The sequence below is a fragment of the Theropithecus gelada genome, chromosome 1 (genome assembly GCF_003255815.1).
Source record: "Theropithecus gelada isolate Dixy chromosome 1, Tgel_1.0, whole genome shotgun sequence".
In the NCBI taxonomy this organism is placed as follows: Eukaryota; Metazoa; Chordata; class Mammalia; order Primates; family Cercopithecidae; genus Theropithecus; species Theropithecus gelada.
The window spans coordinates 187,574,437-187,601,940 of NC_037668.1; the positions used below are offsets into that span (position 1 = coordinate 187,574,437).

General features: G+C 38.9%; 1 protein-coding gene across 3 annotated transcripts in view; it reads right to left on the reverse strand.

The window, feature by feature from the left end:
* Window positions 1-4,937: 4,937 nt before the first annotated feature.
* Window positions 4,938-27,504, reverse strand: part of RASAL2 (RAS protein activator like 2) — a 369,092-nt gene continuing 346,525 nt past the window's right edge. For 2 of the 3 annotated variants that reach the window (XM_025400454.1, XM_025400473.1), the window contains 6 exons: window positions 26,945-27,144; window positions 25,303-26,164; window positions 19,413-19,547; window positions 17,737-17,939; window positions 16,437-16,524; window positions 4,938-10,769 (listed from right to left, as the gene is read on the reverse strand). In XM_025400454.1, coding sequence (XP_025256239.1) covers window positions 10,605-10,769; window positions 16,437-16,524; window positions 17,737-17,939; window positions 19,413-19,547; window positions 25,303-26,164; window positions 26,945-27,144 — 1,653 coding nt within the window. In that variant the 3' untranslated portion in view covers window positions 4,938-10,604. The remainder of the gene's footprint in view (window positions 10,770-16,436; window positions 16,525-17,736; window positions 17,940-19,412; window positions 19,548-25,302; window positions 26,165-26,944; window positions 27,145-27,504) is intronic. The other variant, XM_025400463.1, reaches the window with a different exon arrangement.

Here is a 27,504-nt window from a genome sequence, read left to right on the forward strand (position 1 = left end):
AAATATTTTACAATAATATATTCCAAATAAAAGGATTATTTCCATATTTGAAAGAATAAAAAGACATCTGCAAGGCACTGACAGGACTTTGGTGACTGAACATGAGAGCAGGTGAGACGGAGCAAGGGAGCCACTGAGGACACCAGGGTCTCTGGCTGGAGCGCCTCCGGGCATGGCCAGCCATACAGGAAGAGAGGGGGTGCTGGGGGAGAGCCTACACTTGGTTTGGGATAGAGATGGCGATGTTCAGGGTCCCTGGGTGCCATGGTGGGGGCTTTGTGTAGCTGGCAGACAAAATAAGGACATTAGGCCCTTTGGAGCATAGGCTACTGAACAAAAAAAATTTGATGAGGAAAAACCTCCTAACATTGCCCAAGCCCCACAGATTCTGCTGCCAGGGGTGCTTTCTGAAAGATGATAGTGTAGCAGCTCAAGTGCTGGGTTACAAGAGCCTGTGGGGGTGAGTCAGGGATTGGCAGGAATTGAGCTTCCCACATCACTGGCTTCTGCAGCAACTGTGTGCCTAGTAGTGGCTGTCCTTTCCTGTCTTTTAGCTCAGGGGCAATCACCAGCATCAGGCCACCTTACTCCTGGTTGTATTTGCAATAAATCTTCTATTTTCCTTTCCTGTAGCTGTGACCAGTGTAGGGAGTGGCACTGATAGAAGAGATACAGCTGCTGCCACAGAGGCCCAACATCTGAGTTCAGAATCTAAAAAAACATCAGCACAAAAATCAGGTAACTGCTTCTGTCTACCAAGTTCCTACTCTTACCAGAGGAGCAGTTAAATCTCGACAGTCACTCCTTGGCACAGGGCCCTTGAGACCTTTTCATGAAAGACAACACGAAATGTTGGGAATAGGGATAGGAATAAAGAGGTGGATTCTAGTTTATGCTCCGTGACTATTATGAAAATTTAGGGGACAAGTCTCTGAATTTCTATTTCTCTTCTGCGAAGGGGATGTGGAAAAAACGACCCTGCCTATACCACAGGGTTGTTGTGAGCACCCAATGAGATAATTATAAACTTCATAAACTATAAAATATAATGCACATACAGTCTTATTATGAGATTGTAGTTCCTGTAATGATTATGGATGGCTCATGGGCAAAGGCTGAATTTATTTAAAGAGTCAGAGAACTTCTTTAGAATTTTCTGTGGTGGGGAGCTCAAGGAGAGGTGAGTATTTCCAGGATGGTGTGGAGTATCCACTTACTGGATTAAAATAAGGAGAAAAATACAGAGGAAACAAAAAAGAAAATAATTGCCTGACGGGTAGCCAGGCTGTGGAAGAGCCTGCATTACCCAAAGCCATGGGACTCTTTCTTCAGCCACTAATTGGTTGGTCCTAATTGTGGCTAAGCATTCTTCTGCTCAGCAGTTTCTTCTTTTTGAAATCCCAAATCGGCATGTAGCATCTATGGTGTCCACTGGGTACTCCTGACTGCTAAGAGCTTGAAATGGCAATAGGATAATATTCCCCCGAACAGGCAGCACCTTTTTTTCCAGGGCACCCTTTTGGAATCCTGAAAGCAGACTTTACCATCTCAACTCTGATGGACCCAGAAGAGATGAAAGACCAATTTCTGAGACAGGTGAGACTTCTGCCCACTCTTCTAATTCTGATCAGTCAGATGATTTGACATGGCAAGACAATCTTAAAAAGCCAATATATTAAGGTGGAAAACCCGTGGAATATGACCTCATCTTGCTCCACTGCCATCACTTTGGCTCATGGTCACAAGTTGGTTATGTGGCACGATCTTTTTGGATCTTTTCTTACCCTCTCCAATGTCTTTCCTAAGCTTTTTTTTTTTTTTTTTTTTTGGTCAAGACAGCACAGAGGGATCTGAGTTTGGGTCTTAGTTTTGCCCTTATCCATTGTGTAGCTTTGGCCAACTTAGTCTTTCTGAGCCTCAGTTTCCTCATGAAACAGGAATGATAATGTCTAACTCATATGGTTGGTGTTATGATTAAATGATATATTCCATATAAAGTGCTTAGCCAATAATCTGACACATAGTTGGTGCTCAATAAACATTAGCTATTATTTTTGAGTCAGGGTCTTGTTTTGTCCACCTTGGCTGCAGTGCAATGGTGCGATTATAGCTCACTGAAACCTCAAACTCCTGGGCTCAAGCAGTCCTCCTGCCTTAGTCTCCCAAAGGGCTGGGATTATAAGCGTGAGCCACTATGCCTGGCCGGCTATGATTATTATCAACATTATCACTGTAGTGTTCTGAATATATACTTATTCCAGACTTTTTTGGTTCTTAGAAACTATTGTGCCATGGGAGACTGTGAAGAGGAAGAATTGTTCCTAAATACTGAGAGAGAAGCTTCAAGCTGGTTTTTAAACATGGTCTAAGGACACATTTCTCAATTATATCAGATAATAACCACAGGATGTCAGTGCCAGAGAGTACCCTATAGACTATTTAGCCACAATCTTAATTTTACAGACAAGGAAACATTGGCATTTATCTGTTAGTTCATTGTAATTTATTCATAGGCCAAACAAATATCACCCTGGCAATTCATTCTAGAATTTCACAAAATCAAGTTTCTAGAAAGACCAGCAATATGTGTGTGTGAGTATATAATGTATATGTGTTTATTATAAATTTTACTGATATAAAGAATGTATAGCACACAATTTACAAATTATAATAAAATATACAATACTCTTTATTGTAATTTCATCGAACCAACTGAATCTTACAAAATACTCATGATTTTGGAAAATTCACATGAGCACATGACTGCATGCTTGCCAGGAGTGGAGGGGGGACTGGAGAGCTTTCAGTACATTTTGCTACTGAAAGGACAAGTACGAATGGTGTAATTTAGCATCTGATAACTTTCAAGTAATAAGACTTCAGTGCTGAATATTAGGTCAGAAAAGTTAAGAACCTTTTTTTTTTGGTAGGGGTTGATAAGGTAGACAAAGGAACTTTGAGTTCTCTATGTTGTTTACTTTTTTTTTTTTTTGAGACGGAGTCTCCCTCTGTCGCCCAGGCTGGAGTGCAGTGGTACGATCTTGGCTCACTACAAGCTCCGTCTCCCGGGTTCACGCCATCCTCCTGCCTCAGCCTCCCGAGCAGCTGGGACTACAGGTGCCCGCCACCACAGCCGGCTAATTTTTTGTATTTTTAGTAAAGACGGGGTTTCACCATGTTAGCCAGGATCTCCTGACCTCGTGATCCACCTGCCTTGGCCTCCTAAAGTGCTGGGATTACAGGCATGAGCCACCGTGCGCCGCCTGTTGTTTACTCTTTAAAAGTCAAATGTAGCATATTTGATTCTGCTCTGGGTCCTTCAGCACTCCTCAAGGGTATACTCATTGAAGCTTCTGACACCAAACTAGAAGCCATCTACCTTCTGCTTTAAATTGAAGCCAGTGGGGAAACTGAGGTCAAAATAGGGAATTCCGTCTTCTGGTCAGCTTTGTCAGAATGTATCTATTCCATAAATGGGATGACCATGTTAATGGAGAGAATTTCTACATCACAGACTTAAAGGACGGGTTGGTGGGGACAAGGCGTATGTGGGGGAAGGCTGAGTATATATTGTCAGTTTTAGTAGAATTTTAAATTCCAAATAGAAGGTAAGGAAACACCTGTAACCAGCTTACCCTAGTTTCAGGATTGGGGACAGAAAACATTTTCAGACACCTACACACAGTGATCACAGCTTGATTTGGACTAGTGGTTCTTACCCCCTGGCTCTTCGGAATCCTCTGGCAAGGTTAAAAAGAAAAAAGAAAGAAAGGAAAAAAAAAGCCTAGCCTGGTCCAATCCTTAGAGAGATTCTATTTAATTGTTCAATGGTGGAGCTCAGGAGGTACTCCTGTTTTTTTTTTTTGTTTTTTTTTTTGTTTTTTAACTCCCCAGTGATTCTGATGAATAATCAGGATTGAAAACCACTAATTTAGTCATCTGTTTTAGTGTTCTGTCATTAAATAGATATATATATATATATTTTGCTAACAAAATTGATTTATGTATTTTCTACTGGTAAAATGCTAATAAAAAAAGTCAGGCAGCTGGAGGGAGGCTAAAAACAATTACGGGGTATGGATATGCATAAAGCGTATATGGATGGATAGTTTATGGCTAAGAGGACCATGAGGTAAAAAGACCGCATCAACACTTTCTCTCTTTTTGATGTTTCAGATCCAGGAAGTCTTAAAGCTTACATTAGGTCACGAACAATTCAGACTGAAATGGGTCAGCTTCGAAGTGAACAAAAAATAGCACAGTTCTATGGATATGCGGTTTCCCTTTCATGAGATCTTCTCTGGATTTTGAGTAAATTTTAATTTTGTAATCCCTAGTAGAACAAGATTAGGAAGAACTCGAGATGTGCCAAAAAGCATAGAACTACAACTAACACAAAATAAGACTACACATGAAACCTGCATCCCTGGATTTTACAGAATGAAACAGGGATGCAGGAGAAGATGAGTGTATTTGGGAACAATAATCTTGGGAATGACAAATGAACTTCTATTAAGAATTTAAAATAAAAAACCTGAACCAAACACCAAAAATCCTGAAAACAAACTCCATTAATTTAACTAGAAAATTACAAGAGGATGGTAGCGGTCTAGGAAGCTAAGTGGGGCTACACTTCCTAATAAACCAAAGGAAACTTTCTTTACCTGTCACAAGTTATTAAAGAGATTTCAAATTCTGCAGAATTTGAAAGTAACAATTTTATCACAATACATGTTAATGCTAGTTATTTTTCCTAAATTGAAATCTTACTACATGGAAGTTGGAAAATTCTAAGACAGACTGTTCTTCATGTTAAAATATATTTTCAGAATAATATTCTGGCATACATTTCCTTTCTTGTTTCTCTCCAAGTGTCCTGGTCTCCCAGGTGCACGCTAGAAGACAGCAATATGTCAAATATAGTAGCAACTTTAGTCTGAAATGTTTAAAGTTAAAGTTTATTTATATTCTTTGTAGGAATATCAATAAAAGACCTCAAACGTATCTATATCTGTACATGTACAAGAACCGTCAAAAATTATTCACAGAACAAAAATAAATCTTCTTTAGAACAAACCCAGGTAATGAAATGTAGATATGGATCTCACATACGGAACAATCTAAATGCTACTAGCACAAAAATATGGCTTTAAAAATAAAATAAAATCTTGGGTTTTGTTTTTCTAAGGTGTATTTCTCTTTCTTGAAATAAAAAATAAATTATTTAGAGCTATCATTGTAAAATAGTTGTGTGTTAACACACTCTTATTAAGGCCCTGGAGATGAAAAACAAAATCAAATTTAGAATGTAAATTCCTCACCGGTGTAACTCAGGTTAATGTGTTGCTGTCTGCTTAAGTTAATATAACTAGGAAATGTCTAAGCACCAGTCAAAATTTAACCTAATTTACTATTTAACTTTTCTGAAGGTGGTCATTGAGTCAATTAGTATTTAACCTTTTGTTGAACTGGGAAATTGAAATGTTTCCCTTGAAAATTTGGAAATCACATAAAATGATATTTACACATAAATATCTGTACCCCCACAAAGATGATGGAGGTCCGTAAAACACAACTTCTGTGGAAATCTCTCTACAACAACAAATAAATCTGGTTTTAAGTCTCAAACTAAAAAAAAAACCAAAAACTTCCTAGGGTCAAATGAGGGTATTTAAGTGGAAGATAGAACTGAGTAGGAAATGAAAATGCATGCTGAAATGCAGGCAAAGACTACCGCTTTCCTTTCCTCGGGAGCTCACTGCATTTCCCAAGTCTTGCTGTGTTGGTTACTCAAGCACTTGAGGCTTAACTGATCAGGAACTGAAACTACTTATTTCTGGATCCTACTCTCAGATCAGTGATATTCAACTTTATTTCTATGATTCCCCATGGTATCAATGATATCTAGGGTTCTTGAGACAATGCCAAACCAAGTCAATTTCAAGTCGCTTTAACTTATATATACATATAACACATATACTACATTTTTAAGGATGATAGAATGACTGTCATAAAATCTAAAAAACGAGAGCACAAAATCTGAAAATCTCAAAGTTTGGGAATCATTGCTCAATAAAATGGATTAACATTCAGAAAAAGGAAGCCCCAGGAATTCTGTTTTGTCTGGGTGTGTGCATGTGTTGTCTACAGAGACTGCCTTTCTATGTATCTATGTATTTTAAGAGTGGGCAAGGGATATAAATCTTCCTGTTTCCTGGAAACTCTGGGCTACTGAGAAGGCTCTGCTTATGCATTCATTCCCTTATGGGTCATGTCTCTTCCTCAGGTTCTTTCACTCCTCCTAAGATGCTTATTCTATCTCATGCAAATTTCATCACTTTTGTCCTTCCTAAACCCAAGAGTATACATAATTGGGTCATGACAATGAGAATGCTTCTACAACTAGTAACAATCATTCAAACATGAAAAGAGACTCTAAATAGAAATTCAACACTCCAACATTTCTTGCTTTTAAGAAACTAAATCCTTCAACTGACGTATTGAAAAAACAAAGTATCTCAAATTATCGGCCCCCAGGTAAGGGGTAGGAAGGCAACTATTTACTGCTCTATTTACTGCTGGGGTAAGCAGGAGATTTCACTATTAGACTTGAGAAAGGGAAGGGGAATGGAGAAGGGAGCCCTTTTGGCTTTCCACAGTTGATAGGAGAAGGTGGCCTCCAAAGTTGTAGCTGAAAATGCAGTGAAGCTGTGGCATGTGGCTGTTGGGTTTGGCCCTGTGACAAGTCTAGTCTGGTGTCAAGCATGTGTGGGGCTCAAGGTCACAATGGAGTAGACTGATGGGACTGAGGTAATGCTGAAGAGGGTTCCTTTCCCACGCTCAGTCCCATAACCAGCCTTCTCAGGAACTCCAAGCTAGAGATGACTAAAACTAACCCTTGATGGAAGGGGAAACAAATATGAATGCAAACTCACTTGATGGCAGTGATTTTGCTCTGGGACTTCCAAAGAAGAACTCTGTTCTCAATCTGGTGTACCTCTGAGAACACAGTAAAAGCCAGGGGTCTACAGAACCACAGACGCATAAACAAAGGCCCTGGGTAGACTAAGATCTGAAAAGCTGTACTTCCAAAGTCAAGCTCATTCTTAAGGGCATATAGTTAATGCTCATAGCAGTCTTAGGTAATCTTTCTTTTTCTTTCATAGTCTTAACACCATCACAGAGAAACACAGAAGCAGACCAGTCAGAGAAAGCTAATTCTGACCAACTTGATACCATATGAAAAAAAGCAAAAAGCTATAGCAGCATGATTACCTCACTTTACCACATTTTTCTTACCGTTAGACTGCCATAAATCCAAACAGTACCTTGGTGATAGTGCTTGGAACACGGTAAGTGCTCAAGTGCTTGTTATAGTTACCTAGTTATAATCTCTCCTCTGACATGGCTTTTATTGCAGAGACTCAGGGAATATGATGACCTGATGGAAATGTGACTCTTTTTGCTGCTTCAGCTCAGATTGCTTATTGCTTCAGTAATATAAAAGGGGAATATGAAGCTCTTTTCTGACTCCTACCAACACTGTCCTCATTAATGGTCAAGTCTGTTGTCAGCTTGACATGCACTTTACAAGCACTTCACCTGAATTCCAAATTCCACTCAACCCTCATCTATCCTGCGACCCACAATGTGGTGGTGTTTTGAGGGAAACAGGAAGTGCAAGACATTGCTATCTTTTTGCCCCTCTTCAGCCATGTACCTCCTCCCAGCAAAACAAAGTTATTTACCTACTTGAACTGAGGGAAAGCCAATTAAGAAATAGCTCCATAAAAATTATCACCTGTTGGTGGCTTCTCTTCTTAAAAAGTCCTTCAGAGTAAGTTCTACAGATTGCAGCATTCTCTAAAGAAATACTGAGAAAAATGTTTGGACAGGAGTAGGCTCACAGGATAACCTAACATTTAACATTTGTCAACAACTCTGAACTTTTAGTTTACTTGTAATGCTCTTACTATTATTATTTTTTGCTATTTCTTCTTCATTCAAGATAACCTGCTAGTAGAAGGCTGCATAATCTGTCCAAATGTTTTGGGCATTAAATCTTCCAGTGAAGACAGCCCTCTAAGGAGCTCCCATAATGCTAATAAGATACATTCTATCCATCAAAAGCACATTTGATTTTTTTTTGGGCTTCTCTCAATTCCCAATATAGGTAATTTTATCAGCCCTCTGTAATCCATAATCAGCACTTAAGAGCTTCCAAACCTCAATGGCAAGACATCACCCACATTACATACTTAAGGCCAATGAAACTGACAATTCTCTTACCAGGTTTTCTGTGGCACAACTGAAGGCTTTTACAAAGAATGAATTAAACATGGCTTGAGCTGAGAATAGCCAGAAACAAAACAGATCTATGCTTACATCCCTCCTCCTTCAACAAAGGACACTACACTTTGCAACAGTTAGCTCTTTTTCTTAATAAAATAAGTGATTTTGACCACAGTGTGCCCTCCGCTTGGAAAGAAAGGTGTAAGAATTTGCAAAACAAATACCAAAGGTGAAGAAAATGTAAAAGTGCCAAAACAGCTGGATATAAAGTGTGCAGATCAGATAAACACAGTGAGAAACTCCCATTTTAGATCTCTGTCTGGCAGAAACAGGGATTGCTATGAAATAAACGGTTTTAAAAGGTTGTGGCTTATGTGGCCATGGTGAGGTTGCTGAAACATAAAGTCCAACACAAAGATCCACCTGAGAGAGGGCAGAGATCAAGAGGTTGGAATGCAAGCCTGGGACTCGGTGAAAAGGAGGGCTTGGTGTCTGTCGGCATCACTCAAAAGAGGGCACTATACATGTTCCCTTATAAATAATCTGTTATGGGGAAACACTCACTTGATGCATATGGCTCCCTCAGGTCCTTTTTTTTCCATCCCCTTTTTCTAGAAAAAAAAATTCTTTAAAGCTTATAATTTAAAATCAACATCAACTTATTCGAGAAACATTGTTGCTTTCTCAATATAAAACAACTGCTTAGATTTTGCTTAAAGAGGTTCAGGACCCTTTTAACATATCTGAACAGCATAGAAGGCATGAACTTTTCCTATTTGTGCAGTTATATGTACATATGTATGAATATATATGTGTATATATATTTGTATATATAATGTCTGTTTAACATGTAACACGCCATACTTCTGGTAATCAAGGTTGCATTCAGGATGATATTTCACACCTTTGGAAAAAAGGAAATGAATTCATTTCCACGACTTTTTCTGTTCTATAATAATAAGGCTATAGATGACAAGTGTTGAAACTGGGTCATTATTGTCAGATCTACCAGCATGGGAATAACAATTGGAATGTGCCATCCTGACACTTTCAATTTTTTTCTTTTTCTTTTTTTAAACATGAGCAATCATCACTTTTAAGAGAGTGATGCTTCAGATTTGGATTTCCTTTCTTTATTGAGGGGATAAGGGGAAGAAGCACTTTAAAAGTTAAAGATGGAGATAAAATTACCCCCCATAGATTTGCTAGTACAATGGATAAAGTCTTTATCCCAAACAAAAATTATAACGTAACACACAGAAAAAAATTTTAATAGGAAATATTCAGAGATTCCAGCTATGGTATGGTTAGCCCTTTTCTGTATGGAAGAAAGGGTGTTGATTTGGATGGCTTATGGACAGCTATTTAAATAACCTCTCCAGGGGAGAGTAAACCCTGTTGGTGACGACAGCTCCCACCATGGGGAGGAAAGCGCAGTGAATGTGTGAAGATGAAGATGGTACGTGGAGAGACAAATATTTATAGCTTTGTAAACTCTAAAGAGGAAAAAGAACACCCTTTATTACCATTGGGGTTAAAAAAAAAAGCCCCTATCTAAAAGAGAAGATTCCCATCTGCTGTAGACAGAGGAAATAAACATATTGACAGGAGTTCCATCGAAATTACTCCTAAAGTCCAGTTTTGATGCAACAGCTTTTGTCTGTGTCCTCTGAAACAGTGAATCCCCAAATCAGATTAGCTTCCAACCAGAACCAGTCTTGGTTGATCAGTGGAATAAATTATTGTTTTGTATGGATCTTGGTATTTGCATGTTTTCTGAAAGGACAAGGGGGCCAGAGTGGGGTTTTTAAACTAGTAGATGAATCCCTGAAAAATTCCTTCTCACAATGTCCTATTGCACTCCATGTGCTTCTATCAGATAGATGCTTGGTCTCTACCTACTGAACCTACAGGCTCGTGTCTCACTCACACAACAGTTCCTACTTTACTTCCTCTAACAACTGCAGTGCTTTCAACAAGAGGAAAACAATAATAAAAATAGCAATAATCAAAAAGGTAATCTACATTATTAACTTCCTTTTGGTATATTACAGTGATATTTTCTGTACATGGCCCAGAACTAAGTTCCCTATGTACATAGAGATGTGGGGGAAAAGCATTGACCTTGGAAGTCACTGCCTTATGCCCTGAAAGACAAGGTTCCTTTCTTCATTCAAGAGTTTCTCACCACATTGCCATTGTGAAGTAGCAACATTCTGTAAACCTGGAGGGGCTAGGTAAAGGTCTGGGGATAGGAGAGTGGATCAGTTTCCTTCTGTCTCCTTCCACAGTCTGTCTATTCACAAAGCCCGTCAGCAGCTGCTGTTTTTGAATTCACCATTCTCCGTGATGGAAAGCTTGGTGGGGTTGGTGGGGGAGATGCCATTGCGGACCTGCATGCTGTACCGCTCCTTCACTTGGGTCAGCGCGCTCATCAGTCTGGTGTTGGCTGAATCCAGGGACACGATCCGTTTTTCCTACAACACACCAATCATGCCTTTATTCAGGCTATAGGCAGGAGGTAACACGCTTTCTTTACTGAGTGACTAGTCCAGTGCTTTCTCTCAAACAGCCGTATGCATGGTGCTTCCCAAATGGAACGTCTCTGCCTCTTTCTCCACACTGGTCAGGTTCAGCTTCCCCTGAGCCCAATGGGTCTGTTTATTTTTTGTCTCTCTCTCTCTCTTTTTCTTTCAGCATAGCAGGGCTTTTTATTAAAAATCTCTTGGGACATTAGACTTTTATGTAAAAGTGATACCATGTGTTACTTGAGACTATGCAACAGAGGTATCAAGCTGCCTTACTATACTAAGTGCTTTAGGTCAAAATTGAAACATGGAAATTAGGTGGCAAAGAAAGAAGCACCAGAGGTTTCATTTCGTAGAGGAGAAGAGCATGTGATCTATGGGTTCTTAGCCCCCAAACAGGGCATATCAGTCACATTTGGAAAGAATTCACATTGTGCTCAAAATTAAAACAATACATGGTGGCAGTATAGAGTCACCAACAAGGTGAGGATGCAACAGCAAGAGGGGAAAAAAGCAGCCAAAAAGCTCAGACCAAGGAGTTACTCGAATATGGGGAGGGAGATGTGGCCGAAAAGGGAATGCCATCAACATAACACATGAGAACAAACAGAGAACACAGGCTCCTAGACCCATTCCAGCTCAGAGTTACTCCAGGAGGGCTGCCCAATACGGAGATTGCTTTCATTTTACTTTTGAGTCTCTGAAAAAAAATGCTTTAGAAACAATATTTGGAAACCAAGCATTGGTGAATATATACACACAAAAACCAAGGGGGAAAAAAAGAGGGAAAAAAATAGGCAGTCTAACTAAAGGAAGTAGGACTACCTAAAATTTCTTTATAAAATCATTTTACCAAAACATTATCAGTCTGATAAAGATTAGGTTAGAAGAGATACCCTAATCTTAGCTTCAGCAGCTCAGTAAATCATTCCAGAACCTTTCTAACATGAAGTCTATAGTTTTCAGAAAACAACACAAGAAACAGTCTTTACCTATGCCTGTAAAATTAAAAAGAAAATAGCATATGGGGAATACCTCCAAAGCCAAAAGGAGCTTTACTATCTTAGGGGTCTTTTAAATTGACCCTGAGAAAAGCATGGTAAAGTTTAGTCATGGTAAAGTTCACAGAGGAGGTAGCAGGGCTGAGGGCTGGTGCTGCTCCTTGCTATTAAAACAGCAGCTACCCAGGGCTGTCACGTAGTGCTACACTTTGGGACACATGCTACTAGGAGCAAGAAGAGTGAAGACCACGGCCCTGGGGGAAAATCTAGGTAAAATCACGTACCACTTGGCATCAAATAATACTTCCCTTTACTCTCCTGCTTTCTGGGGGCAGGAAAGCAGGATCTGTAAGGTAGCAGTGCTGGTGGTCACAGTTTCAAAGTATATTAAAAAAAAGAAACAACAACAAACTAGCTCTTGCTTGTCATTATCACTTAAAAAAAATATCTTTCTTTCCCTGATGGAGAACTCAAGTGGTAAGATATACAAAATCAGCATTATTAATGACCCCATGCATCTGGTATAAAATGCTTTTCATTTTGGGAAAGTAATTCATTTTAAGGATAGGCAAAACTAAAGGAAAGAGCTGCAAGGCTTCTAAAAAATAATAATTAAAAAAATTATAACCAAAGAAGTTTACTGGGATAACAAATACAGATCTTTGAAAAGCCAATAGGTAAGAACCGGCCAGTGAATACTAGAAAACAAGAGGTAAGAGCTAAATATGATATTCCCCCCTCCCTACCCGCATTATTAGGAATGATCTCTAAACTGAGTAACTGATAATTTCTTGAATGATTAAAGAAAAGATATTTCAGAATTGGGATAAATTATAAGGCCTCAATACTAAGGAAATTAGGATTCTCCAGGGTTCATCCAAAAATAAATCATTCATGAAAAACTTGATTTTTAAAGGGTCAAAAAGAAGGCTAAGAATGACTGTAATTACTTATTGCCTAAAAAGGTAACAACTGAAGACAAACAGCCCCACTACTAAACAGCAGAAAGTTTCCACATAAAGAAGCTCCCTTTGTATTTCCCCCTATTGCCAACCACTCAAAATAAAACAAAATAGTTAAAAAAAATCAAATAGAGACTTATGAAAGTCAAGTTCAGTTGGCAAAAGATGCTCGGATATTTCAATTCTGCCTGGATTGTAAGGGAAAGCAATCTAGTCCACACCTGACAGGAAGGATTTCCATGTGGGGAGCGGCAGGAGCTGGAATGTGTAGGAGGCCAGTGCACTGGGCCAGGGCTGGGAACTGCTCAGCTAGAGAACGGACGCGGGGTTTACTTGCCTGTTTGAATAATCTCATCTCCATTTATGACCTGTAATTTAACACAGCGGAGATATCACTTGCAACAGTAACTAGGCAGCTGCTTTGCTTCTCATAGGAGGAAGCCCTTCTCTGTTCTCCACCTGAGTCACATAGAGAGATCCTGGGAGCCACAGTGTCTCCTCATGCTCAGGGGTGAAAGGTAGCACATTCTCTGGTCTGATATTTAAGAAATGGATCCTTATTATCACCACTAGGATCCCTATGGCCCCTAAGCTACAAGGTCCAGGATAGGTGCTTCTGCCACTCACCAAAAGGAGGGCTCATCCTTTTGCAGTTCCTGTTAGAAAGCGGCTGATGCAGGCCTGTGCCTTGTAGCATGAAATGACTCAAGAAGAGGCAGACGTTGAATTCAGGGACAAGATTTTCCTGGTGGGAGCACAGGGCTGCTGACAGAGATGAAAACCAGTTTACTGGGCACCTGTCTGGTAGTGTTTTGGGAAGTGTTGACCTAAGAGTTACTTCTCTGGGAAGCTTTCACACCAAACATGTCTTCATTCTATTAAATGATGCCAGAAGGGCTGCTCTGCTCCATCATTCACTTAAGAGAGAAGATTTATCCTTACAAAAGAAAGGATCTGATACAAAAGTCATTCATTACAAAGAATGCCAAAAGATGTTTAAAGTCATTTGCTATAATAAGATTTTAATGTATCAATAAGCCAACAGTTGGAGTTGAGAAACCTTCCTTTTAAGGACATTATAATTTTTAAAAATTTAACTATAGTATTTAGGATTTGTGCTATGCATGGTGCAGAGGTTTTCCAAATATAGTTTAGTGAATTCTCCCAACTATTCTCTAGGGATCCACAGTGGGTTTCTGGTAGAATAATTTATTATATAGTAATATCTGTGTTTGGGTAGGTAATTTATTATACTTAACCAATCATAGTATGATTTGATTCATTAGTTGAGAGTGGTCCTTGCTGTTGAGTGGTCAGTGGAAGCAGCTGGATATTCATCTATGAAAGGTGCCTTGATTCTACCAAAATAGTCCAGAGAACCAAACCATTTCAAAACCACTGCCTTGAAGTATGGACGCAAAATATTAACTAGCTTAGCCAGACCACCAGTCTGACAGTGACTGATGGTTTGAGGATAACATTTCTCCCATTCCTGCACATGACACCCTCCTGGTTAACTGAGAGACAGTCCTTACTTTCCAGAGCATTTGAGTCCTAATAAATCAGATTCCCTCCCTGGCTTTTACCTCCTATGCCTAGCAGGTGACTTCTGCTTTGTACCCAGTCGCCTAGCCCTAATATAAAATTAGGGGGTGGGATAGAAATCTTCAGGAGCTAATCATGAGGCTGTCCTGTCAGCCCGTGTACAGAACCACAGCTGTGGCACACCCAAGCTCCCTCTGCTTAAGACTATTTTTTTTTTTTTTTTTTCCAAGACAGGGTCTCACTTTGTCGCTCAGGCTGGAGTGCACTGGTGCAAATACGGCTCACTACATCTTTGACCTCCTGGGCTCAAGCTATCCTCCCACCTCAGCCCCCCAAGTAGCTGGGACTTACAGGCATGAGCCACCATGTCTGACTAATTTTTGCATTTTTTGTAGAGATGGGTCTCACCATGTTACCCAGGCTGGTCTCGAAATCCTGAGCTCAAGCAATCTGCCTGCCTCAGCCTCCCAAAGTGCTGGGATTACAGGCATCAACCACCTTGCCTGGCCAAGAATGATACTTTTAAACCAGCTGAAATTATTTAAAAAGTATTTTATTGCTTAGCACTAACATCTCTCCTTGTGTGGTTATTGATAGAACTTTTCTTGCTTTATATTGTTATATTGAAATTTCCAAAGTGAAAACCTACCAACATTAGTTTTCCTGACTCAATTGCCTTATTTATCCAGGCAGTTTTTCTTAAGTCTCTGGGATGAATTTTTATAGTGTGAATAGTGAGACGGCCTAGTCTCCACTACCCTTACCTCACCTACCCTGGGGGCATTGAGAAAGATTTCTTTCAAAGGACCAAGTAAGATAATTACTACAGACCTTTCTTCTGATTCTCAGCATGTCTAAGTATCCAGAAACAATAGAGTTCAAGAATCCAAAATATTTTAAGGAACTGTGCTGATTGAGACAGCATCCTCACAACTCTCACCTGACTTCCAAGTCTACTGTGTTTAAAGAAGTGTGAGGCCCATGAAGCATTCTTTCCATGACTGCGCTTTCAGCCTCACTCTCAATTTTGTTGAAAAATAAACCCCATTCCACATGGACTCTGTAAGGAATCTAGACTGTTAAGTACATGTTTAAGCATACGGGGGGCTCTAAAATATGTTGATTACTAGCTGATACCTAGAGAAGGGAGTAGGCTATCTATGCATCAAATCCTTGCTCTCATTTTTTATTTCACAGCTTAGGGTTATGATATGGCATTTAAGGTTGAAAAATGCAAACCTAGATTGGCTATCTTCAGGGAAGCAACACATTCAGTGGCTAGATCAGCCACTATCAAAACTATCAAAACTGTACCTGCTTTTTGTTACTTGCTTCACCATAAGAAATACAACCATATTTTGCAATGATAAAATAAAAAGGAGTTAGAAACATTTCTTGCCTCCTGGATTTTGCTCTAATCATTGACATGTCCCTATGAGGTGCTCTTGGCAGCCTTTATCTCATTGGTGTCACAGGTGTGAGCTACAGTGAGCAGAAGCCTAGGTTCTGATTTCAACAACCTTTTCTTTTTTTAAAGTTTTATCAAAAGATGCTCTCTAAGCACAGCACCAACAAAGAAGAGCGGCCAAGCACATTCCAAGCAGCAATGCCAAACCCTAAACCAAACAACAATAAGGAAAGGTACCTTTTTACAACCTTGTCTTTCCCTGGCAATTCCATTACTGTCTGGGGCAAAAGGTTGATGGCAGTGGACGTGACTGACAAGACCATGAACAGCACAGCCAAGCAATGGTCAGTGGAGGTCACAAGCCAGACACATGCAGTGCACTTTTCACAATTACCCCCTTAGAAAATGCCCTCCTTTCCATAAGGAAAGAAGCAAACCGCATCATGCACTAGGTTGAGATTTGTCAAGCAACTGCACTAAACACGCTAATACTTTGCTGAGTAAACAGACTTCTCACCAGTGAAAGAAAGGAAAAGTAATGGAGGTCACATAGACACTCATTTAATCTTCAAAACGTAATGTCCAGAACTTTTCAATGACCCATTTTCTGGTACCTGCCTTGGCATTTGCAAGGGTGTGAAGTCAGGAAATAACAGTTATTATAAACAAGTGCCTTCTATTAGATTCAAAGCCTGCTTACCTGTGCATCAATTATTTTCTGCTTTGCATCAATAACTGCTTGCATCTCAGCATGATCCTTCTTCAGTTCTTCTTCCACAGCCATTAGCCTAGAATGTGGCAGGGAGGAAATATCAACATCTTCAAAGAGAGGGCTAACTAGTGTAGAGAACAGGAAAACTCAATATCCTCTGCCCTTCTTAATAAGACACCTGCAACCATCTTTTCTTTCTTGTCTGCCACCTTGGAATAAGACATCTAAGGTCAATTTTTCTCCTTGCGCCTGGATCCCACACATTTTCATCTCCTTTGGAACAGTAATCCCATAATCATTTCCTCCCTCATCTCTCTCAGATTCCTTCCTGAGCACAACTTATTTCATCTTAAAATATCAAATCAACAAAAACCAAACAACCCTCTCTTAATCTCAAGTTACCCTATACCTGGCCCACTTTCTCTTCCCTTGCACAGCTAAGTTTCCTCAATGAATACTCTATACGTAGTATGTCTAGCTTGTTTCCTGTCCACCATTCACATCTTAACTCATTGATGTTTAATTCTGCCAGTCTACCCAAACACCTCTCAGTAAGATGGTCAATTACCTCCACACTATTTAAACAACAAACCGTTCTGTTTACTTGACTTGTCCATAGCATTTTACAAATATTGAGGCATAGTGGTTATGAGCATGGAATCTGGAGTCCGGGGTTCAAATCCTGGTGCATCACTAACTATGTGACCTTGGGCAAGTGACTTAATGAATTTGTTGCCTGTTTCTTTATTTGTAAAACGAGAATAATAATGCGTAGGTGGAGGCTGTGATAAAGATTAAACAAACTATTATGTGTAAAGTGCTTAGAAAGGTGTGTGTCCCATGGTGAGTGCTATACAAGTGTTTGGTAAACTTTACCCTCCCTTTTTTTCCCTTGGCATCTGCAGCACTCTCAAAAGAGGTCCTCTGGCCCCAAAGATATTCCATAAAATTCCTTTCCATATTTCTGGACTCATTTTGAAAGATTAATTTAGTCTTGGGCATTGGATATTTACATTTTTAAAACCCAGTTCTCTAAGATTTCTCAAGTAAATCACCAAGTTTTAGTTTTTTCTAATTGTTATGGTTAAAGAAAAACAGATTACCTTCATAGGAAGTGCCGAAGGTCTCATATTTAGGATATTTTAAGAGATACAGTCAATCGTCACATTTGTACTCAGTACAACAAGGATAAAAATAGCTTTTGCTGCCATTCCTTCAAGGTTCTGTGGATCATCTCAATTCTTTGTCTCCCTAACTAGCCCACATCTGCTGCCAGGTGATGTCTAACCTGCTGATTATGCTTTTCATCTGGCTGTCCTTCTCTTCCTGCTGTCTTCGGAGCCGCTCCTCGCTGTCCTCCAGTCGGGCCTTGTATTCCAGCAGCAGCTTCTGCATCTGCTGCTCCTGCACCAGCAAGCGGCGTTCATATTCCTCCAGTCGCCGGCTGGATACTCTCAGGCGCTCCTTCAGTTTAGTAATTTCTTGTTCATACTAGGGCAGACGAGGCAAGGAGAGAAAAACTGGAGTTACATTGCTTTTAGAAATCAATGATTTTCTTTTCTTTCCTTTTTTTTTTTTTAAACAAAAGAAACCCTAAGCAGTGTAGCTAGATGCTGGCTGTGCTGTCATTCCCTATACTGTTCTTAATATTCTTTAAAATTATCAACTGGCATAAATGTTAATGGAGCATTGCCTTCCTTACTAAAATTACATTTTAAATCTTAACTTGGCATTCCAAATTCTACATATGTATGTATCTCTCTCTACACTAGGCTACCATTGGTATAAGCCACATCCAATCTGTGACGGTATCAAATGAGAGAGGAAAAAAAAATAGATGAAGAACTTAAAAGTCTGACAAATCACTTAAAATAAGCCAAAAGTCAGTTGTCTATAAGAGAAAAAGATTCTGTGTCATCATCTGCACTGTAGGATCTCTGACGTGTCTTAGCTCATCAGACTGCCATTCCTTTGTTCTACTAAAATCACCCCTTTAGAGAACAAGCAACATTTCTATAATGTTAACCCTCTAAATCAATAAATAGACTTTCATGGCAGAGGTTATTGCTGCTTTCTTCCCAACTATAAAAGTGTAAAATATTCCAATCACAGCACTAAACAAAGGCCTACATGTTCTCTAGGGCCAATTAATATTGCTTCTTGGCCCATTTTCATAATATGACTCACCTGCCCAATTTTGTACTGCCTGCTGGAACATACATGTCTGTGTTCTAAGAAGCTTCACATAAATTCAGTGACTGCATTAGTTACATGGCCCTTTCCTGTACTGTAGTTGCTGTGGCTGGGGTTTGAGTACACTGGAATCATCATGCTGATAAAAAGAAGCTAATTGTCTGGTTGTCAATTAAATAATATAATTCTATATATGATGTCAAGGTTCTTGTTTGATAACCCTTTTTCTCCTTGTCAACTTTTCTTTAAAAAACAAAAACAACAAAATCTAAACAACAGATAATATCCTTTTAACAATCATCTATAGAGTTATACATTCTTTATCCAGAAAAGGCAAAAACAAACAAACAAACAAACAAACAAACGAAAACAAAACAAAACTAAACTAAAATCAAAACCAAATTGTTACCAAGATAAAAAAAAAAGTCTTCCCCTAGGGTGATTTTGTCCTTGGGTGAAGACCAACAAGTTTATGGAAACATGAAATATTTACCTAAAATGACTAGAAATGAATAGCAGAGTGTTCTCTAGATTAAGGCATCTACATTAAAAATAAAAATAGTAGCTGCTACCCCCCAGCAAGATGAACATTTTCCACGTATATTCACACACACACCATGGACCTATTTTACATAGATATGTGTAGGATGATTAACATAAGGGGTAGAGGTGAAGATGGGGGTGGGAGGAGTTTATGTTCTTAGCTAGATAATCCTTTTAGAGGCCTGCCATTTTGGGATCAGTAAGTCAATGAAGCAGACTAGGTTCTACCTTCTCAGCATGCTTGGCTTCATCTTGATTTTGCTCAGTTTCTTCCACATCCTCTTCATACTGCCCATTGTTCAGAACCCAGGCTGCTGTCCTCTCTACTGGGGACATTGTGGCAGAGTCCACAGGTGACTGAACCTGCATCAGAAACAGTTATTAGCATTTCCCCTAACAGCTCACCCATGTGCTATGTTTCACAAACAGCTATTCTTGGAAGATGTTAACTGTGATCTCTCAGTTTTCTAATTAATGCTCTTAGCTTTAAGTATTATTTTACTAATGCCAAGGCTAGGGGTAGGGAAAGAGAATATACATTTATATAAGTGCAAACCATTCTGAATAGAAAGTTATATATAACATATCCAAAAGGCATCCTTATTCTCCCTCTAAAGAAAGTCAAAGCCTTAAAATTGTTAATTTGCCCGGTGGTGCAAATACTGGTAGGTAACAAATTGCCTGCTGAAATTAATAAATGACCTCTACCATAAAAGTCTATTGATGATAAAATAACAGGAAGAAAGCATAACCTGATGGTCAAAACATCTGTTTAGCCTAGACACAATCAGAAACCAAAAAACTGATTAGTGCTAAACAAACTCACAAAGTGCCCATTTATAATCAGAATGGCAAATATTAGGTTGGTGCAAAAGTAATTGTGGGTTAAATGGCAAAACCCACAATTACTTTTGCACCAATCTACTTAGTTTTCATATTAATGATTTAGAGAAAAAGAAGGACAAGTGATGCTGGTTATCTTTACAGAACACTGACTTCATGATGGATTAAGACCACTCAAAGGTCCTTATACTGGAAAATTTCTTGAATACAGGCTCAAAACGATGGATACTGGGTAGTCTATTTTCCTAATCTACTGAATAGAGATACCAACACTGTCACTACCACCTATCTCGATCATCTCATAGGGAGCTGTGAGGATAAGACAACATATATGAAAACTCTTTGGAAACTTCAGAGTGCTACAGAGAGGTTAGATGTCAGTCATTACCATATTTATGTTTCAAAAACTGGCACTAGATATTACAATTTATATTAGGCTACTGAACATTAGTACTTTCCCCACAAACAATGATGGAAACACACAATTTTTTCCCCATCTGTCCTGCCTCAGAAAGAGAGAGTAAGCTACAGAGAGAGTGCAAAACTTGGCATGTGAGTTAGCCTTTTATAATTAAATAGAGGGATTTGCATTTTGAGGACCAGAATTCTATAATTTCATAATTGAAGGGCATTTTCTCTCCCATCACAGCTATTACATCTTAAGGATCTTTATATCATTCTGAAATAGAACTCAGTTAAACTCTAAATAAATATTTTAAAAGAAGGGGTATTTTGATAAACTGGAGAGTGAGGAAGACCAGATTAAAAAACTGACTGCAGAGACTAAAAGGTTATCAGAGATGGGTTGGGAGAGACTTTAAAACTTGCGCATGCAAAAGTAACACAGGGACATTTCTTAAAGATGTGAAGAAGGATCTGGTTTAGCTGATTTACAGATTATTGATATATATCAATAAAAATAGCTTCATGTCTGAGGATGGATGTGCATAGTTTATATAAATAGACATGTACACACTAAGCAATTGTGAATGAACTTCTAGAAATTTCTACTATTTTATTGGTCAAATCTTATTTTCAGCCACTTCCTAATATATCCTAGCACTTTCCTTGGCATACAGTAGGTGGTCAAAATAATAAAAATAAAAGTGACAAAATAGATTAATCCTAACTATTCCTTCTATTAATGATAAAGTCTTCACAAAATTGTAAAAAGGCTAGAAATATTGAATAAATAAAAAATAGTTATTGTGCTGGATTGAAAGGAAACAGAGGTGATTTTTGTTTCATGATTTTTTTTTGTTGTAATATGTTCTTCAAATGAAAAAACTATATACTATCTTTTATATATTCTTGGTCTTATAAGTGTTGCTCTTATTTTCCAATTAGTCAATCTAACAGGCATCATATCATACAGTTCTTTTAAATGGTACTGACTAGTTAAATGCACAACAGATACTCAATAAAATATTATTCATTTATTATTCTGGATTATCTTTAGAATTAATTACTAAAATATAATTTATTACTAAGAGAATATTCTCTGTTTTTCCCCTAATCCTTTGGAAGGGCACCAAAGGATTCTTTTCAATGATTGTTCCATCTCCTTATAAGCCGGATAAACAGCAAAAAATATCTCTAGTTTATAGTCCAAGAAATTGAGGGAGGAGGTAAGTGGTTCAGATCCCATCTTGCCTAGGAACAGCCTTAGAAAGAGAATTTATATCCACTTTCAACATGATCATCAAAGACAATGAAACAAAAACAACAAAATCTAAACAACAGATAATATCCTTTTAACAATCATTTATAGAGCTATACAACAGGAATTCCCATTAGGAATATCTTCCCTTTGAGATAAAGCTGCATAGGGTCTCCCTGGAAAAACAGTAATGCTTTAGGGCAAAAGAGCCTGACGCAGCAGTTTCACTGAGACTACAATTAGTCACAGCCTGGCTATGCTGAGGCCAGTTCCTTGTTCCTTGCTAGTATTTACTAGATATAAACAAGACCAATTGGTTTCAGCTTCAGAGTGTGAAATAGTCGGATTCCTATAAACGAATTTCTGCTATCAATACCAAAGAAAGGGCTGATTAAATTAATCCATAAACTCTGGGAGTTCTTGAAGAGGTTGGTTAGGAGACAGCTCAACAAATCCAAATGTGAAAACTGCAGCATCATATTAATAGACTTGTCAATTATCTATTTTAAAAGGTCTCTTCAAATTCAAATTTCTAAGATTAGGGTACATGATAAATCTGAATGACTCATATATTATACAAAAAGTCTATTATTTGTACAAAGTACATGATACATAAAAAACAAAATAGAGAGGAAAATAAGAAAAAAGCAATCCAAACAGAGGCTGAAATGGGTTAAAAAATTAAGACGGTTTCTTGAAAAAAAATTTATCTGTAAATTTTTTCACCAGGATTTTATTTCCTTCCTACTCATTAGACGTAGAAGACCGAAGCCAGTTACTGTGCAGACAATGGCCACTACTTTGTGCTGAGATATAAATGGAATTTGCAGGCACAAAGCTACTGATAATTACAGCCACCTACAGAACAATCTCCACAAAGAAATCCTCTAGTTTCTGGGAGAGAATTCCCCAACACAATTTGCAATTAAAATATGTAAAGGAATTTGCCTTAAAAATGTGCTGATTATATAGAACTTCAGAGGCTTCATGGGAGTGAGATGAACAAAACAAGCAAGAAACAGAAAGATAAGAAATAAAAAACTATGCCAGGCGTGGTGGCTCATGGCTGTAATCCCAGCACTTTGGGAGGCCAAGGCAGGTGGATTACTTGAGGTCAGGAGTTCGAGACCAAGCTGGCCAATGTGGTGAAACTCCGCCACTACTAAAAATACAAAAATTAGCCAGGCGTAGGGGCGGGCACCTGTAATCCCAGCTACTCAGGAGGCTGAGACAGGAGAATTGCTTGAACCCGGGAGGCGGAGGTTACAGTGAGCTGAGATCACGCCACTGCACTCCAGCCTAGGCAACAGAGCAAGACTCTGTTTTGAAAAAAAAAAAAACCAAAAAACTAACGATGTAAGTTCAAAACAATGAACCAAAAGCCAGTGTAGGAAAAAAAAAAAAGAAACGTGAACAATCAAAATAAAGTGATTTATGCTTCAACGGATATGACAGTGGCACCACCAGCAAAAGTATAAACTAAGATTAATATTCAAAGCTGTACCTGGACATCTCACTGTGCCTGTACCCCACTTCATGCCAAAAAATATATATGTGACTCATTAATGGCTGTGACACAAAAACTAATTTTTATATTGGTTGTTTGGAGACTGTATGCATTTCCCACCTCCCATCCATCCAGGCAGTCCTCTATTTATAACCCACAGAAACATTTATTATGTGCTTATGTGATAGCTATTACATTTTCCTAAAGAAAAAATGTTATAAATGACAATTGGCTCCAGATGACCACAAAAAAGGCTATGTAATTTATAATATTAATAAACAATCAGCCTGAGTCATGGGCCTTCATGGAGTCACAGAGGACTCCATGATACAGAAGGAAAGGGTAAGCAGAATAAAAACAAGAATCTTTATTTTCCTTTTCTGTACAGGGCTGGGCCTAAGCACACTTTTGAAAAGCAGGTGGAGGACACTTTTCCTGTCCTGTCCCTCTCTGCCAGATCTCATGCCCTTCACTAATCTTATCTTCAGTGCCCTTGTGCTGCTCTAAGTCCCTGAGTAGATATGTGCTTCTACACAGTATTCTGATTTCTAAAATTATGTATTTTTCCTTTCTCCACCCAATGAACACCTTAATTCTCTGAAAGTAGTTGATCTCAACTAGAGTCTAGCACAAAAGTGATGGGAGGAAACTACTTCACAATAAGGTGGGCATGACTGATAGCCTCCTAACACATACATTTTATGTTTATATATACACACACATTTATGTATAAAAAATACATATGATACATATAAAAGATACATATTTTTCCTTTTCTTCAAATACAAATGCTTACTAAATCAAACAATTTGGTAAATCTTTGGGAAATATAACAAAATAAAAATGAAAAATTTAAGACTGTAGAAAAACTTTATTACTCAGTAAAAAATGACCAAGTAGGAGGTTTAGCCCAGGAAGTCTGCTTCCAGAAACAGTTTAAGTTAGTCATGCTTTTCATCCCTTCTTCTATTTCTGTATCCAAGGATTCTATAAATAATCCAATTAAAAAAATCAAAGTAGGTGTAAGGGGCTCTGATCATAGCAGACTGGAGGCAGATGCAGCCATATCAGTAAGTGCCTAAACTGTAAAAATGCAAATATATTACAGATACAAATTAGGATTTTATTGCAGTCTCCCTCCCCAGTTATTTTGCTGCATAAAAGGATTTGTCATAGAACTCTTTTAATCTCAAACTTTCTAGTACTATCATTAGGTTTCAAAAAAAATTCAACTAACACAATGCTTTTTCAGGAGAAAAATCTTTTTAGATGAAAGATATAAAAAGATATATATTATATATATGAAAAATTACATGAATGTGTATATATATTTAACAGTAGTTTGTTTCAAAGGGAAAAATATGTATTGATGCTTCAAAATGTAATATGTAAGGAAGAAATGATTAATTTCTGGGCAAAGCTTTTTATTTGTCAAGAAAAAAATCAGAAAATCTTATATTATGATTGGATGTGATGTTAGCTGGGCTTGTCCATGTAAATAGAAATGTAAGGGATCTGCAAATGTTCAGAATACTTCCTTTTCTACCTGTGCTTCTATCTTTTTAATCTTTCCTTTACCTTGACTCTCTATGTGTTCAAGTGTTTATTTTTCTAGCCATTTCCAGGAAAAGGCACATGGGACTTTGTATTTCCAGAGAGAGTTGAGGGATGGAATGGAGAGCAGTCACATTAAACTCTTGGCTCAGAATGCAAACCTTTATTCTGGAAGCTTAAGAAAAAAAATTAAGAGGGATTAATTTTCAGATTCCCAAAATAATAGTTGGTTTTGCCTACAGATTTTAAGTATCTAATTATTCATTCAACATCACCGATTTGTTCTAAGTGTAAACTGAGGTAGTAGCTCTGCTGCTTGAAGAGAAGGGGGCCCCTGCGTGTTTGTTAGACTTTTAAGGGTAATGAGTCAAACTTCATTCTGCAGTCTCACTTAGGCAGAAGCTTCCCCAAATTTTCCTTTCCTCTTTCCCTTTAAAGGTTGCTTTTAAGTGGAAATATTGTTAACAATAGGATTTCCCAATGATTTACGTATAAAGAACCAAAGAAACAGATGGACCAAGTAGAAGCCACGCCCCTTCAGCACTCGCGCCTACCTGCTGTGTCTGTTGTCTCTGGATTGCTCTCACTTTGGGAACAGGGCTCTCTCTGGAGGAAGAGGATTGCTGCCGGGACCGGCTCCCATTCTGCACAGGTTCGGCCACCAGGGCTGCGGACGCCACTGACATGCTCCCGGTGCTACGTAAGGAAGCACTATGTGGCAGGGATGGTGGGGCTTTGGCTCGCGCACCTAACCCACCCTGGTCCACTTTTCGGATCTGGGCCTGCCCAGTACTATTTTGTCGTGGCAAAGCAAGAGGTATGTGTCTATCTGGCACAGTGTGCCGCCTGGAGAAGTCCTCACTCTGAGTGCTACGTTTAGTGAAATCTTCCATGCTGCTATTGCTGGGTCCACTAAGCTTGAAGTCTTCACTGTTACTTTGGCTTCTGGAACTGGCAGTGCTTAGGTTCTCCAAACTGGAATCTATAGAGGCCTTTGGCATTGCTGGAATTGGGTTATTGAGGTGATAGACAGGGTTCTGGAATGACAAGGGCTGAAGGCCACCTGGCTGGTTCAAGGCTGGGTGCAGGGGCCTTCTCACTTGGGGTGCACTTTGGGGAGTGCTCTGGGTTTCCCGCAGCTGTTTGATGCTGGCCACCTGGGTTATGGAAAGCTGGCTTCCGGTCAAGCGTATAGGCACATCAAGCATGACAGATGCATGCTCCACTTGAGCAGCATGAGTGTCCTGGAGGTCCATGAGGGAGACGCTCCGACCATTAGGAAGGCTACTTTCCCTTTCATCCTTTTCAGAATAAGTCATGCTCTGAGAGGAGGCTTGCTGAACCAGCAATAATGTTTTCCCTCTGAAGTAGCTGTCTGTGTTGTCCTGGCTTGGAGATTTTAGTTTATGCAAATCACTGTGGAAAAGGAAAGGACACTTAATTTCTCTTGAGACAACTTCAACATGGCTAAGATGCCTCAATTCAGGCATGTGAACTCCTCTGAAGGTTCTTATGTGGATACATACATTTCTTTGGAAACTCAGATTTTATATAATTAGGGAATTATTACAATTGTTAGAATAAAATCCAGCATTTTTACTTTTTCCCCAAAAGTAGAGAATAACACTGTAGATACCAACCCATCACTGTCTTCAGTTTTAACCAGGATTCCAATAATTTCCTAGTTAGGTTTTAAACCTTCCTGAAATATTCCAATTCATACTTACTTATCTAAACCTTCAAGAGAAGTTCTAAGTACACAACTGCAAGGTCCCTGCTAAAGGCACAAGTCTTGCCAATCCATAACACAGTCTAAGCATCAACATTGTATCTACCTGTCCAGCTGACATAGCCAGCTATAAAATGGTTTTCACCGAGGTTCTCCATGGTTTTTGAATGCTATAACATATAGAAACATGAATTTCATAAAGCCTTTGGTCTTCCACTAAGCAAGACAGAAATTTTTAAAATATGCTGGGGAATATATTATAACTCTCTATACTACCATTCTAGAAAATAAGTTATCCCAGATCTTGTGCATTATAATGACAAATAATTGAACTGCTCTCAGGTCAGATGAGTCTTCAATTGCTCATGATTTTAAACTTGTAAATTCAAAAAATAGGTTGAATATACTTCTGCTAAATCTGAACATTATATTTCTCTGAGATATTGGTCACGTCCTCTCTTTCATACCTGTCAGTGGGGTCTTCAAATATTTTCTGCAGCCCAGAGGAGAGGCTTCCACTGACATTTGGACTGGAGTTATGTTCAGTGAAGCGTCTCAGTTGCTGTTGTATTGGCGTAGGATTAGTCAATGACTTGGTAATATCAGCAAGAACACGAGGGAGAGGCCCCAATTTTGCCACGGTCGCCTGTAGGAAGGAATTTTCACCCTAATTGGATAATAAGCATTGCGACATCCACCATAGATTGTTTTTGGCACAACGATGGCCATTGATGGAGGGGTGTAGGTTGGAGGGAAGGGTAGGTGTTTGCATATGGGAGTGGCAGGTTCATAATGCATTGTTATGGAGCAGCAGAACCATGGCGTCGAGATGAATGGAGGAGGCGAAACAGGGTGCAGCAGACATCGAGGAAAGAAAGGAAATTGAAATCAGGATTATGCAAATAAAAATTAAAAGACATGCTCAAAACTACCAAACTAATGCCATTCCAACTAAAATAGACATGCGAAGCAAACTAAATCTCTGGGAGGCTAGTAGATCAAGGTGGGGGAGGGTAGAGGAAGAACC